Source organism: Nicotiana attenuata, unplaced genomic scaffold (assembly GCF_001879085.1).
Source record: "Nicotiana attenuata strain UT unplaced genomic scaffold, NIATTr2, whole genome shotgun sequence".
Classification (NCBI taxonomy): Eukaryota; Viridiplantae; Streptophyta; class Magnoliopsida; order Solanales; family Solanaceae; genus Nicotiana; species Nicotiana attenuata.
Genome location: NW_017673902.1, coordinates 1,400 through 15,835, shown reverse-complemented (window position 1 = coordinate 15,835; position 14,436 = coordinate 1,400). Strand labels below are relative to the sequence as shown.

General features: G+C 37.4%; 1 protein-coding gene across 1 annotated transcript in view; it reads right to left on the bottom strand.

Annotated features, from left to right (window-relative positions):
- The window catches only part of LOC109217580 (DDT domain-containing protein DDR4), an 8,822-nt gene extending 4,947 nt beyond the window's left edge, over nucleotides 1–3,875 (bottom strand). Inside the window, exons 1-5 of the mRNA XM_019381836.1 lie at nucleotides 2,869–3,875; nucleotides 2,675–2,785; nucleotides 912–998; nucleotides 795–832; nucleotides 615–696 (exon numbers count right to left, since the gene is read on the bottom strand). Of these exons, the coding sequence (XP_019237381.1) occupies nucleotides 615–696; nucleotides 795–832; nucleotides 912–998; nucleotides 2,675–2,785; nucleotides 2,869–3,354 (804 nt within the window). The 5' untranslated portion in view covers nucleotides 3,355–3,875. The remainder of the gene's footprint in view (nucleotides 1–614; nucleotides 697–794; nucleotides 833–911; nucleotides 999–2,674; nucleotides 2,786–2,868) is intronic.
- Between the last annotated feature and the right edge of the window lie 10,561 nt (nucleotides 3,876–14,436).

The following is a 14,436-nucleotide window of genomic DNA, read 5'->3' as shown; positions in this document are numbered from 1 at the left end:
GGGGGGGGTGGTTGCAAACACGGCCCCATGTAGTGAAACTAAACTTAATCCTAGAAAAGATCTAACATAACTTAGACACATCTAGTAAATGGAGAAGAGTCACCACTTGAAAGAGGACAAGGATGAACTTCCAAAACTACTATACCCTTCATTTTATGAGATGTACAAAATGCCTGAGAATACTTCTAAGGCAACTACGTCCTCAATCAACAATGCAGTCCAATTTCACAAATCAAGAGTCAAACAGAATCTATCTCTACCTAAGATGATAACTTATATTTTTTTTGGTTGATTGCAATGGGAAAGATTGCACATTCAGGTATATTCATATAGTTTATAAGTGCCTAAATTAAAGAACCAAGTTAAGTCTGATTCAACTCTGATAACTCAGTAGCTATTTTCTTATCTTTTCTGGATAAGCTCCTATAAACCAAGTCAAACCGAACCACTGAGGATGCCACAAATATCATTTAAGAAATCCTTAGCCTTCAGGAATTGATTACTCAAATATAACAAGTGGCTAGTCACAAACCTGTCTCTGAGACCAAGTGAGCTTGGAATTAACACAGCAGATGGCAAGAATTAAGGTAAAATAAAATTTAGATGCAAAATACCTCAACACGAATATCACATAGTGCTTTCAAAATCACCACCCGGACTGCAGGATCTAGTGCATTATAAGCTTCAATTTCAGCCCTGAAAATTCAAAGGGGCTAGTCAACATGCATAAACTTTTTTGATAAGTACATACACAAACCAAATACACTTCAAGAACAAAAATATATCTAACTTACCCATGTGACGCAACTATAGGTAGTTCCCCTTCAGCAACCTGCAGAAATTTATCAGTTACTTATTTAAAAATATGTACAACTAAAGCTCACTTCAGTTTGTTCAAATGGTTAAGTTACCCAATGCCACCAATCTCTTAATTTCCTGCACAAAACCGTAATCCATGTATTGTGTCCAAGTGCCACTCGGGTAACTGGCGGAATTGCCTACAGAGATGGGGAAAAGAAATAGAAATGACAAAATGGAAAAACCTTAAATTGATATAATTTCAATGTAAGAGCATTTAAAGCAAATCCAGTCACAAAAACGTTAGTCTAATTACTGGGGATGAAAATGTGTGTACACATGTACCAGTGGTGATTCAAATCATCAAAATGTGTGTTAAATCACTGAAATATTAGAAGCAATGCTTTGATATAAAGCTCAAGGAAAGCAAAATTATATCTCTGAAACGGCCCCCCAATAGAGCATAAAATTCAGTTAGACGAAAGCATCAACAGACCAGTCTCCTTAACCACTAAGTGTTAATGTTAAGCTCAAGGACAATAAGAATGGGGGTATAACATGGAGGCAAAGATCGTATGCCTAGTAAAAAAGTTTGATTTGAATGCGAGACTTTTGTTATCTGTCAAGCATGGGATGGATTGGCAGTCAACTTTGAAAAGCTAAATCTTTCTCATGAGTTATGTTCACCCCAAATGCAATCCATCTTTCTTTTGGTTGTTCCTCCAAAAGTATCATATTTACTTGGAAGCAAATAGGAATCCCTCCCTCGGACACTTGCTCTGTCACGCACGAATTACCAATTCAAAACCCCTCAAACACTACACCTTCCTCAAAAGAGTTAAGTTTAACCTGATTGAACAGGGCACAAGAGTAGCAAACAGCTGTATGCACACAAGACAGAATTTCTCCATCACGAGTAGCACCACACATGTACAGTTTCCTCCTTCGGTTATGTGAAAATCAGCAGGACATATGCCCAACTCAAAGAATACCACCTCTTTGGTTTCTAACCTCTACGTCATACAAAGGCTAGCAAACCATAAGGCCACTAACATGGTCTACCAAGAAGTCACGAAGAGATCCGGATCAGCAAAGTACTGCTATTATGTTCCAATCAAGGCTTTCACCCATCAGTTTTTAAAAAAAATCTTAATCACTACTATGGACAATCAAAACTGGATGACACTAATGCTCATTTAATCATAACAGAAAAAGATCACCATTGTCTACCTCTACTTAAGATACAACATCTAATGAAGTAAACCCCATGCTTTCCTCAAACCTAATAATGCATTTTAGGCACCGAGTCCCATCCCTATCTTGAAGTGGGTGGTTCTCTACCTAATGCTAACTTCAAACCAAACTGCATATTTCAAGGTATAGCTGCATTGGTATGCATGTCAAAAGTGGCTCTAAAGTTAATCCTACGTGTTTCATGAGAAACATTTTCATACAGATTCCAGGACTTCGCGATATATATTATCACAAATCAGTATTTCTCTACACAAATAATCCTCCAAGTAGTTCCATGACCCTTCTAACAGCATTAAAGGTTAAAAGGTGCAAACTTTGCAGACATCCTCACTTCCAATGAAGAGAAAGACACAGGAGAGCAGAGAATTCTAGTTTAAAAAGTGGGGCACAAACTCTTTTTCTGATTTCAAGCAACATATAATGCAAGTCAACTTTCCAGAGTAAAATCTAAAGGTTCACAAATACAAAAAACAATTACACTTTGTATAAGGAGTCACCACAGCACCAAAGAACACCAGAGTTAAGTAGGAACCATCAAATACTAAGTGAATGCAGTACCAAACCTGAGTATGTAAAAGCTCAAATTGCGCCAAAAGCAATGAATTAAGACGAAATCACCAACCTTTAGCAATGGCATATGTATATCACCAAGTGTGTCATTTGGAGTAATCAATGCTGTTTCAAATTCCTCCGCTGAGAACTCCACTCTAATATTCAACAAAGGCCTAAAAACCTAAAACCCCACAAGAAAAGTAAGTATATTTATCCCCAAAAATTGCACAGATATAACATAAAGTTACAAACTTTAAGACATACATTCAAGAAATTCAATATGGAAGCTAACTGCCACATGGACCGCAGGTTCCACCGTGGCAACTGCGAAGGCTCGGGCTCTCCCACAAGCTGTGTCACAATCTTGCTGCATTGTTGCCTCGACGAAGACGGCGACCCATCTTCTTCGCCTTCCTCGTCATCATTATCACCTTCTAGAAACTTTTCCTCCTCATCCTCCTCCTCCCTCAATAACCTAGCCGCTAACCTTTCTTTCCTAACTCCAGACTTTTTCTTCCTCACTGCAGCAGCAGCCTCCGCCTCCGCCGCTGCTGCCGCCTGTAACCTCGCCGCTGCCCTTTTCGTACACTCCCTCGCCGGTCTCTCTCTCCTGACAACTATATTATTATTACTACTACTGTTATTAGCATTACTATTACTATTACTGTTGTTATAGTTGTTTTCAGCTTTGTTTTCCGAGTGGGTATTGTTTGTATCGTGTTGGATCGAGGAGGGCTGTGGGTCGGACATGATAGTGAGGGGGATCGGAGAAGGGATTGTCTAGGGAGGGTTTACAGGTGGAGATCGTGGGGTTGCATTGAACAAAAGTTGGGGTTTTGGCCAAGAAAATTTTGAAATATTATCGACAGCTGCAATATCTAGGAAGAGGTTCCTGCTACTGCTACTGTAAGAAAAGGAAAGCATCATCCAAGAAAATGGAACATGGGTAATAATCTTGAAATAATGATGGGTAATAATAAGAAAAAAGATTTGAGCTTTGGTGTGTTTAGTTCTTGTGGGTGTGTGAAATTGTGTGTTGTTTTTGGGGAGAGGGAAAGAGAAAATTTTGGGGGAAGAGGGAGGAGGAGAAAGAGAATTTAGGGATATCTGGGAAAAATATTTTGGGGGGTAAAGGGAAAGAGTGGCGTGGGATTTGGTGACTGGAATGGTGAATTTGGATTAAATTAGGACTGGAACGGTAAATTTAGGAACTTTTTCGGAATTGGAATTTGTGTTGTGATTTGTGAATGTATTTAACAACTTTGGTTCAGGGCAAGGGTTTTCACGAAACTGGAAGAATGAAGGATATTCAGAACGACGCCGTGCAATTACGTTGATTTATATTTGACAGAAAAAATGTTCGGTCAACTGTATGAAGTATGGCAAAAGGGACAAGAGTTGGCAAATTTTTTAAGCCTCTAAAAGAAAAGGAAAGAAAAATAGGAGAGTAGGATTGTTCCCTATAATGTTACATACAAAGAGGTGGGGAGACCAAAAATCCCTGACCACATGGAGATTCTGTTGATCATTACAGAAGCTAGATTAAGTAATTTATGTTAATTGTGTTTAAGTATTTATGTATCGCTAAAATTAAAATACAACTTAAACTACTTCTATTATTTCTCTAATCTTGTGTTTCCACCGTTTTGCAATATTATTAAGGCAGGACGATGAACGTTCGCATACTATGCCTTGAAAAGAGCCCTTGAACCTCTATGCTCTTTAGAATGAGATTTTGGGTTTTATATGTCTATCATTTCACCATCAATATATCTTGAAAGTGAATAGTATTTTGCGATGATATTTATCTGATGTGATGTATAAAATGTGACAAATGTGAATTTATTGGTCGATCTTATTATATAGGTCCAAGTTAGGAGGCCGACTCCCGGGATTTTTCTTACTGATCCGCAATTATGTTGAGGTTCGGGAGTTAATGCAAGCCGATAAATGTTATTATTAAAGATTTTTGTGAATTTTTCGCTTAATTGTATTACAACACATGTATTAGCAACGCAACAATTACCGTTCATTTGGAGTCCATATAGCCTTCGAGCATTTGGTGGCTTTTTTCCCCCCAAGTGTTTAAAGAAATCAATTTATTAAAAATACGCTGTAGCCAAAGCTAAAAATGTAAAATTCAAGTGAGCCAGACTGCCAGAGTGAAAAATAAATGAAGGGATTAACTTCTTATTCATAAAGAGAGTGAGCACAGCTAATCTAAGAGATTGTCTTTAATGTGATATCCTGCCGAAATAAGGAAGACTCTTTAAAACAGTCTTGAATGATTCATCAGTAAGATAGACAATTGTATATACATACATAAACTTGTGTTACTTATGGGTTAAAAATAAGACGCGCGCTACATATGTGTTTATGGGCGGAGTGTTAGTCAGTCAAAAACTCTCATATCCAGAAGATAAAAGTAAAAGAAATAAGGATGCTGAGATGTATATTTGAATATACTAGGAGAAATATGATTAGGAATGAAGATATTGGGGATAAGGCGGGAGTAGCCTCTGTGGTGGATAAGACGCGGGAAGCGAGGCTAAGATAGTTCGAAAATGTGAAGAGGAGGTGAACACATGCTCCAGTAGGGAGGTGTAAGAGGTTGGCAGATGGGTGGGAATGAGGAGCAGGGACGGCTCGACACAATATGGGGCCTAAGGCGAAAATAAAAAGTGAAGTCTTAAATTTCTTTTATTATTTTTTTACTCTTATAATTTATCAAAATCTAAAGAAGTTATAATCAGTTTTAACTATTGCCAATGTCTATGCAATTTGTTTAATCTCTCTTGTGTTATCATGTTGAACTTTATTGCTTTAGTTTTGAAATTTTTTTAACCGAGGTAAGTGATATAGAAATTGTTAATGGTAATTGTCTTAACCTTTTTACCTGATTGAATTTGCCAAATAGAGTATTCATCTGCTTATGTAGTTTCTTTTAGCAGTTTTAATTTTAAATATAAGTTGAAACAAATAATATTGTAGTAACTACTATGTTTCAAGAGTCATTCAATATTAAAGAAGAATTTGATTAGTTACGCAAAGTAAAAATATCTACAAAGGCACTTAGAGAATTAAGAAAAATTATTCTAAACTAATATTGTAAGAAGATCGATTAAATAGGGGCGAATTAAAGACAAGAAACAACTAGTAACTACAATTTAAGATGTGTAAAACTTTAGCTGTAACTATTTTAACCAAATGATTTAAAAATTCTATCAATAGTGCATACTTATTAAATACTATATATATTATTTATAAATTTTGGGACCCTAAGAATTTTGGGGGCGTAAGGCCATTGCCTTAGTGGACTTAAGCTCCAGCCGGCCTTGATGAGGAGAAGTAGAGGTAGGTTGAAGAAGTATTGGGGAGAAGTGATTAGGTAGGACATGGTACATCTTCAACTTACCGAGGACATGATCCTTGATAGGAGGGTTATTAGAGGTCGGGAATTATGGTAGATGGTTAGTAGGTAGTCAAGTCTATTTCTTTCCTATACCAGTAGTATTAGTATTATTCTCGTATTTCCCTATCCTTAGAACTCTTTTGCTACATGTTATTTCCTCGTGATTCAATTATCTTATTATTATTGCTTTCTTTTTGCTTCTCTACTATTATATTTTTTTTCTTAAAACTACTATGATTTTACTTTTCTTGAGCCGATATAGAAAATGTAGAAATTAACACGTGATTGAAGCACTTGTACAGCTGTATTAGTTTGTTAGAAGTTAGTTGTAGAGGTTAGTGATAGATGAAGTAGTGAGAATCTATATATATGTGTATAAGGATGTATGTATTTTTTGGCTTCTTTTTCAGAAAGTTAGTTAAAATTGATTTTCCCTCCATTTTCTCTTCTTCTTCGATTCTCTCAACTAGCTTCTTCCACTTAACAATGGTGGATTTCTACATGGTATCAGAGCTCGAGTAGATCGATCGAGGCTAGGAATTAATCAGTAGATACAACTTCTGAAATCATCAGTTCAAACTTTTGAAGCCAACTTTTGACAGTCAGTCATGGCGAATCTGGACATCGACAATCCCCGTCATCCTTTGTATTTGCAACCTTCTGATAATCCTGAAAATGTCATCATATCGATACAGCTCAAAGGAACTGAGAATTATTCAGTTTGGAGCAAGGCGATGGTGATTGCATTGCGAGCAAAGCGCAAGCTAGGATTCATCGATGGGAGCTATATAAAAGCTCAATTTACAGTCGACTTGGAGGAAGAATGGGAGCGAGTGAATGCTGTTGTTTTGACATGGATTATGAACACGGTTTCACTAGATCTGGTGAATGGAATCGTATATGCTAGTGATGCTCATGAAGTTTGGCTAGATCTGCAGGATCGTTTTGATAAAGTTAATGGATCTAGGATCTACAACCTTCAGAGGGAGATAGCTACCATTTCTCAAGGTACATCTAGCATTTCATATATCATTATAGGTTAAAGTCACTTTGGGATGAATATAATTCCATGATTCCTTCTCTTCCTGTTACGACTGGAACTAGAGATTTTATCAAACACTTGGAGCAGCAGAAATTTTTTCAGTTCTTAATGGGCTTAAATGAATCCTATAATGCAATTAGAAGTCAGATTTTACTTCAATCTCCATCACCTTCTGTCAGTTGTGCCTATGCAATGTTAATAAATGAAGAAAATCAAAGAAGAGTGTTTGAGACTAATTCACATGTTAATGTGACAAATGAAGTAAATGATTCTACTGCTCTAATGAGTTCTAGAGATAATCAGTCAAAGTTTAAGAGGTTTAATAATTTGAACTGTGAGTATTGTCGAAACAAAGGACATACAAGAGATACCTGTTACAAATTGGTTGGATATCCATCTGGTTTCAAGGGGAAGAAATCACAGCAGTATAAGCAAGCTAACATGGCTATGAGTGATAGCAGTTCTGGCAAAAATGTTGTTGCAACTTAGGATAATGCAGGGATGAGTCAAGGAATGCTCAACTTCTTTACTGATGAGCAATACAACCAGATCATGAAGATGATAAGCAAGGACAAATCAGAAGAACATGCAGCAAATATGGCAGGTAATGCTAATTCTCAATCTCTAGAGGATCTAGCTGACTACTGGATTGTAGATACTGGTGCTACTTATAATCGCTACTGTATTAAAACACAAAATCAGAAAGATTGTTAGAAGAAAAAACTGGGAAAACAGTAAAGTATAAAAGATATTCCGAGTCCACAATTTGCTTGTGCGTCCTTAAGGAATTTTAACCGCCTCACACATTGCCAAGGTAATGGATTAAATCCTTCCAGGATGAAACGGAATAAACCTTCCTGCAACAGTGGCAATACAAACTGCAGGATACCAACGAACTCAAAGAACGGAGCAAAATCACACTTACGAATTTAGAAGAGATTCTGCGAAATAGAATGCAGGATTTTCAGAAGGAAGGAAGTTCTGTAATTTTTCAGTGTGCCGAAAATGCAGCCATGCCTCAGAATTTATAGGCAATTATCGGAAGAGGTGTGATGGCTGTTCAGGAAAAGTGTCTGTTTAGAAGGGAATAATTAATGTTCAGCATTTTTTGGATTTCAGATTTCAGTTAATTTCGTTAATTAACTGACTGGCTTTTAATTAATTATTAAATAATTAATTAAATAAATTTTGTCCAAAAAATAATCTTATCGATCGATCATTTGACAAATCCAAATCCAAATCCAAATCCAAATACAAAGCCAAAGCCAAAGCCAAAGCCAAAGCCAAAGCCGAAGCCGAGCCGAGCGAGCGACGACGACGGCGCGAGGGTTCATTCTCTTCAACTCCTTTTAAGAGCTCTAATAAGTGATCCTATATATATACACACAAATGTAGTTGTCCCTCACCAATGAGGGACAAAGTTCAAGACAAAAGCTCACTTCATTCAAATTTTTATTTCCTTCCATTTTATTTCCCACCATTTTCAATTCACACTCTTAGACTTTTAAAGCCCAATGCTTAAAATCTTTAAAGCCCAATGCTTAAAGTCCAACAATCCCCCACATGAATGGGAATGGCTGTAACAAGAATGATCATAGATGAAAGCTGTGTGATTTGCAAGTAAGTATGAATTGCATCTGGATAAGTAGGTTTCCCTTTGAACTTTCCGTAGTGAACATATGTCGGATATACTCGGTCAATCGGTAGATTTGATATCTTTGAACCGTCGAACTTTAGTGTATACCTAGACAACCATATGTGACACAACCAACCCTTAACCGTCTTTTGGTTCTCATTGTTGTGTTCGTTTCAGCCACGAACACCGCCTGGTTTCATAAGTGCGTAGAGAATTGGCCAAACAGAATTTTCATTGAAGCGGCTTCCACTTCACACTTACATAGGTGATTCCTGTGAGCACGTGATTTTTGCCCTACATGAGTTACTCCCATAAATTCAAAACAAAATAATTTCTTCTCATTATTTTTAATTTTGTTAATTTTTGTGGCATTTTCGGCTAATTGCTTGCATTTGTCTGTGCATTTTAAGTCATCTGAAAAATACAAAAATACTTGGCATGTGCACTTAGGATTTAACTCTGCATTTTAGGAATAATTAGAAAGTTAATTATTTTATAAAATGGAAAAATCACAAAATATAGTGTAATTTGCATCTTTAATTTTAGTCTTGATTTTGAGTAGCTTTTGTTTTAATTTGTTAACTGTGATAATTATCATTTTAAGATTTTAGTTTAATTTCGGAAAAAAAAGAAAAGAAAACAAAAGAAGAAAGGAGAATATCAGATTTGGGCCAAGATTCAATTCTTCTACCCCCAGCCCAACCAAATCCGCCCCAAAATCGAGCCCAAACACCCCTGACCCGGTCCAGTCCCCACCCCTTCAAACGGCGTCGTTTCGCCTAGAACAAATCCCAGCCGTCGAGGTTCTTTGATCTAACGGCTGTGAAATGCGGGTATGGTTAATATATAATTGTCCAAACAATACCTACCCCCCCCCCCAAGCCCGTCTCCCTCACCAACCCTAACCCCTTCACAGACCACCACCCTCCGCCGGCCGGAAATCGCCTCCGCCGGCGGCCGGTCTCCGATGACTCCCAAATTTTCACCATATCTTCCTCTTCACCTCCCCTTTCCAAATCCGACCTCCGTTTCTTTCAAATCTTACCCAAACGCGTCGAATAATTGAAACCCTAGCCACCGCCTCCGCCGTGTCCGGCGGCGCTGCCTCCAAACCCAACCAAAATCACACCCTGGGGCCACCTCACCCACCTCATTCTAAATCCCCAACCAACAACCTTCAAATCTTACCCGAAGTCCCCGAATTTTAAATCAAAGAAGGGCAGAACCCTAGGTGTCGAAGTTGTTTGATTTCCTCGCAAATCCTTGAGTCCAGAGATCGATTTGAGTCACAAAATAATGCTTCCGTTTGTTCTTGGCAAAGAACAAACGTCTAACATCATTTTGGGACTCGAATCGAAGTCCAGTCTTTGTTCAAGCCTTACATCAGTGAGTTTCTTAATTTTCTTGTTGTTTTGTTATTTGAATTAATTTCTCTTCCATGACTGTTTCCGCTTCATGATTAATCGATTTGGGTTTTGTTTTTATTTTTACTTACTAATCCGTTTAGAGTCAGTAATTGAGTTGCTTTTTCTCTGTTTCATTTGTTCGTTTTATTAATTCAGTGTTTAGTTCTTTAATTTTCACATGTTAGTGATTAGTTCAGTTAAGTTTGATTTGTTGTTCTGTTTATCTATTCACTGTTTTAACCATAGGATAATAGTGTTCATTAAAGTTAAAATCCAGTTTTCGATTAATTAGGTTGTGTAGTTCATTTGCTAGTTTTTCTTTTGTAATTAGGGTTGTTTGGTTATAGCTGAACCTTTTCAGCCCTGTGATTGATTAACCATGGTCAAGTTAACAGGGCTGGGGTTTGTAAACATAGGTAGTAATTTCAGACTTAGTTCAAGGGTAGTTGGGGCAATTCAAAATAGGGAGTCTTGCAAAAAACTGAATTGGAAACCCCTAGAACATTCTAGATGGGGTTCCAATTAGAATTTTAAGAACTTAGTTATGTGACTTGGGCAACAAGTCAACAAATAAGGGACTAATTAAGCAAAACTAAAAAATAAAAGAGGGATTAAAGGTGTAAAACTGAAAATTTGAGAGAACCCTCAATTTTGCCTATAAAAGGCAGTCTTTACTGCCTTGTTTCACAAGATTTTGGCATCTGGAAAAATCCCCCAAAAGTTTCTACAATTTTTGAACATCTGAAAATTTGAATTTCGAAATTCAAAAACCAGAAACTGAAATCTGTGAGTGAGAGAGTTCCTTTAGATCTTAGTTCTTCAAAAACCAAAAAAAATAACAGAAAAACCCCAAAAAATACTGTTCCATTGAAATTCCTTAGATCAATTTCAAGTTCTAGCTATTAATTCGAGTCCCTAGCATAGATAAGTTGAAAATGACTTGAAAATTCCTTGAGTTTTGGGTTTTAAAGCTTTAGAATTTTTCCTGGGTTAATTTCGAGTCTGGATTTGGGTTCAATCGAGTTATTTTGGCTATCTGGTGGTTTTGTTCTTCTGTGATCCACTCCTGGGCTGTTTTTGAGTTTATTCTGGAGTTGAGATTGGGTTCGTTGTTGCTGTTGAATTCCAGTTGCTGCTGTTTGCTGTGCTGACTCTTTTCTTTCCGTTTATTCACCTCCAGGTACTCTCTTGGTCTCGTATGAACTGTGAAGGATCAATGTAGGTCTGATGTGAAGAATTAAATGATAAAATGCTATTCGAGTTGATCTCTGAGTTTTTTCTTTTTCCTGTTTTGTTTTGGTTTAAAGGTGTAGAACAATTTATGTGAAACTTTATATAATTTGTATAATTAGGACTGTTCGAACTGTTTAAATTGGACTGCTAGACTGTTATAGTTACTTAATTACCCTATTAATAGTGCTAGATCAACGGTGTTTGGTTTTGGTTTGTCTACCATGACAATTAAATTCAGAATGTGAGATTGACTTAATGATGTTAATTCAGTTATGTTACAAGTATTAGAATGTATTGGCCTGATTTAAATCTGAAAATAGTATGCTCATAACCATATGGAATCAAGTACATCTGGTAGTTCAAAAAGCGTTAGTTTATTTTAGTCGTTCATTTCCAGATTCAGTCCATGAATAAAATTTCTTAACATGTATTGAGTGAAATTAATTGGCTATTGAAATTTCCAGATTTAATATGTTATGGTTATCAACATACACATAAGCTGAATATGTATATAAAATTGGATTTAAGGTCAGCATGTTTTGATTTGAATAAATTGTTAAATCCAGACGTGATTTGGACTTGGGCTCATTTATGAGCCCAAACCTGGCGGCCCTTATTTAAATAGAGCTTGGGCCCGGAATGGTTTGTGTAAGGCCCCGTTTGGACAGCTCTTTCATGAGCATGACTGAACCAGTTTTGAGGCCCAAGATGCTGAAAGCCTTCATTGAGGCTATTTGTTTAAATTTAGATATAAGTTTTGGGCCTTCCAAGATAAGTAGCAGATTCGAATTAAAGGAGTCTTCAAAAAATGGAGATTCTTTTGTTTGGATTTGGACTTGATCTTGGGGCCCGAGATTATCCGAATATTTTAGTAATGGTTCATTAACAATGCTAATTAATTAGGGCCCCTTTTAGAGACAATACTTAATAGAAAATCATAGTTCTTTTAGGTTGGCCTTAAAATGAAAACGAGGTGCGCCGCGCCAAACAAATTCATAAATAGCGTGGCCCTCTTAATTGTTTCCATATTAAAATACTTAGAATTCGGGACGTGCCATTTAGCGAATTTTCATGGCCTCCCGCAAAGTTAATAACACGTTAGTCGCTTTAGGCGCGTTCTTTAATAATTTTACCTTCCTAAATTCGGGTGTGCATTTCATGCGACCCAAATCCAAATCCCAGAACGTTGAATAATATGTGTCGAGGATCCGGGTGTATTTCATGTGACGTGATCCAAAAACATGTTTTAAACGACGTTCAATTTCTTAAAAATTTAATTAAAAGCGGTAAATAATTCAAAAAAATTGCACTATAGGATGACATGTATTAAAATCAGATTTTAGCCAAATATAGTAGTTGAGCGACCGTGCTAGAACCACGGAACTCGGGAATGCCTAACCCCTTCTCCCGAGTTAACAGAATTCCTTACCTGGATTTCTGGTTCGCGGATTGTAATACAGAGTCAACCCTTTCCTCGATTCGGGATTTGAACCAGTGACTTGGACGCCATAAATCTCCCAAGTGGCGACTCTGAATCTTTTAATAAAATGAATCCCGTTTCGATTGTCCTTTAATTGGAAAAACTCCCTTTATTATATCCCTTTCGGGGGTGTAGTAGAAAAAGGAGGTGTGACAGCTCTGGCGACTCTGCTGGGGACAAGAACCCAGAACTTTTTGTTCTGGGTTCAGAATTCGAGCTTAGTATAATTGTTATATTTGGCTTTATCTGATTTTCCTACATGTTCCATGCTATACGTGCTTAATGTTTTACCGCTTTGATATTTGTTGAACTGTATATATAAACTGTTACGAATCCCTTCCTCTCTCTGAGTCTTCTACATCATGGAGAAGGGTGCACTTCGTGTAGCTTCTCTTCTGTTTAGAGTCTTTTCCCATTTAGAACGAGGTTTGATAAGTTGTTAAGCCGGCGGAGCTTCTGTATCCCCGGTACGCTGCCACCCCCTCGGCTCGAGTTGTCCGCTCGGGTAAGCCAGGTCTAGACCAATAAACCTAGGGTTTAAACCTAGAAGAACAAAACCTCATGCCGGATCCCTAGTAGGAACGTTTGTTTGCATCATGTGCATTTGACTTAGGGGACTCAACACAGGGGTTGGGTCCGTCTAGGACAAGTGACCTGAAATGAAAAGACCATCCTGATGCATCTTACGTGCTACTTGTACATCCATTTGCTTTGGATTTGCATGTTGACCGGATTGTATATAATGAGAGAAAATTGAGAAAAATAGTAGTGTTAGGGCTATGTGAGAGTAACCACTTGTTTGGAAAAAACCGATGCCCAAATAGTACAGAAATGCTGCCGGATTTTTGAAAAAATAAAAAATAGAATATTTGAAAATAAATGGAAATATCTTTTAACAAATATTAGGTTTTGACAAAACTGCCCGAACTACGCTGGTTTGATTCTCACCGGATGTGAGATACGTAGGCAGCCCTCATCGGGTCCAACCTCCCCTTTTGCAAAAATAGCCAAAAATACCAAAACTTTAATTCTTGTCAAAATAAGTCGGGTGACGCCATTCTTGTTTAAAATAAGCCGAATGTCCCCAAAAGGACGCGGAAGGCTGTTTTTGCAAGAACGGCCACCCTAAGTCATTTTTAAATGGTTTGCGGGCACAGCCTTAAAATCTCCCTCCCGGAAGTGCTGAAAGGTCGTATTTGCAAAACCGAGTCTTTGTTTTCTTAAATGAAAATTTTGAAAAAATAGTCGCTTTTTCTTTTAAGTCAAAATGAGTCATTAAATTGCCATTTAAATGGCCACATTTTTCCTTTTAGGTTAAAATAAGTCATTAAATTCCTTTAAATAAATGTGCAGGATGAGTACAGTTGACATTGAAACATTCTCAGTCCTGAGTGAGATCCCTTTGAAGCTTCACATGTGGTGGAACGACTTAGGAAAAGGTAGCAGGGAAACAGTGGTAAAGATTCTGGGTGGCCTCGTCGGACTGTTGAACATTAAGCCAAGAACGGATATTATTGAAGCATTGGTAACTTTTTGGGACCCAACTCGTAACGTATTCCAGTTCTCGGACTTCGAGCTTACACCCACACTAGAGGAGATGGCGGGATATGCGGGTCTTAACGG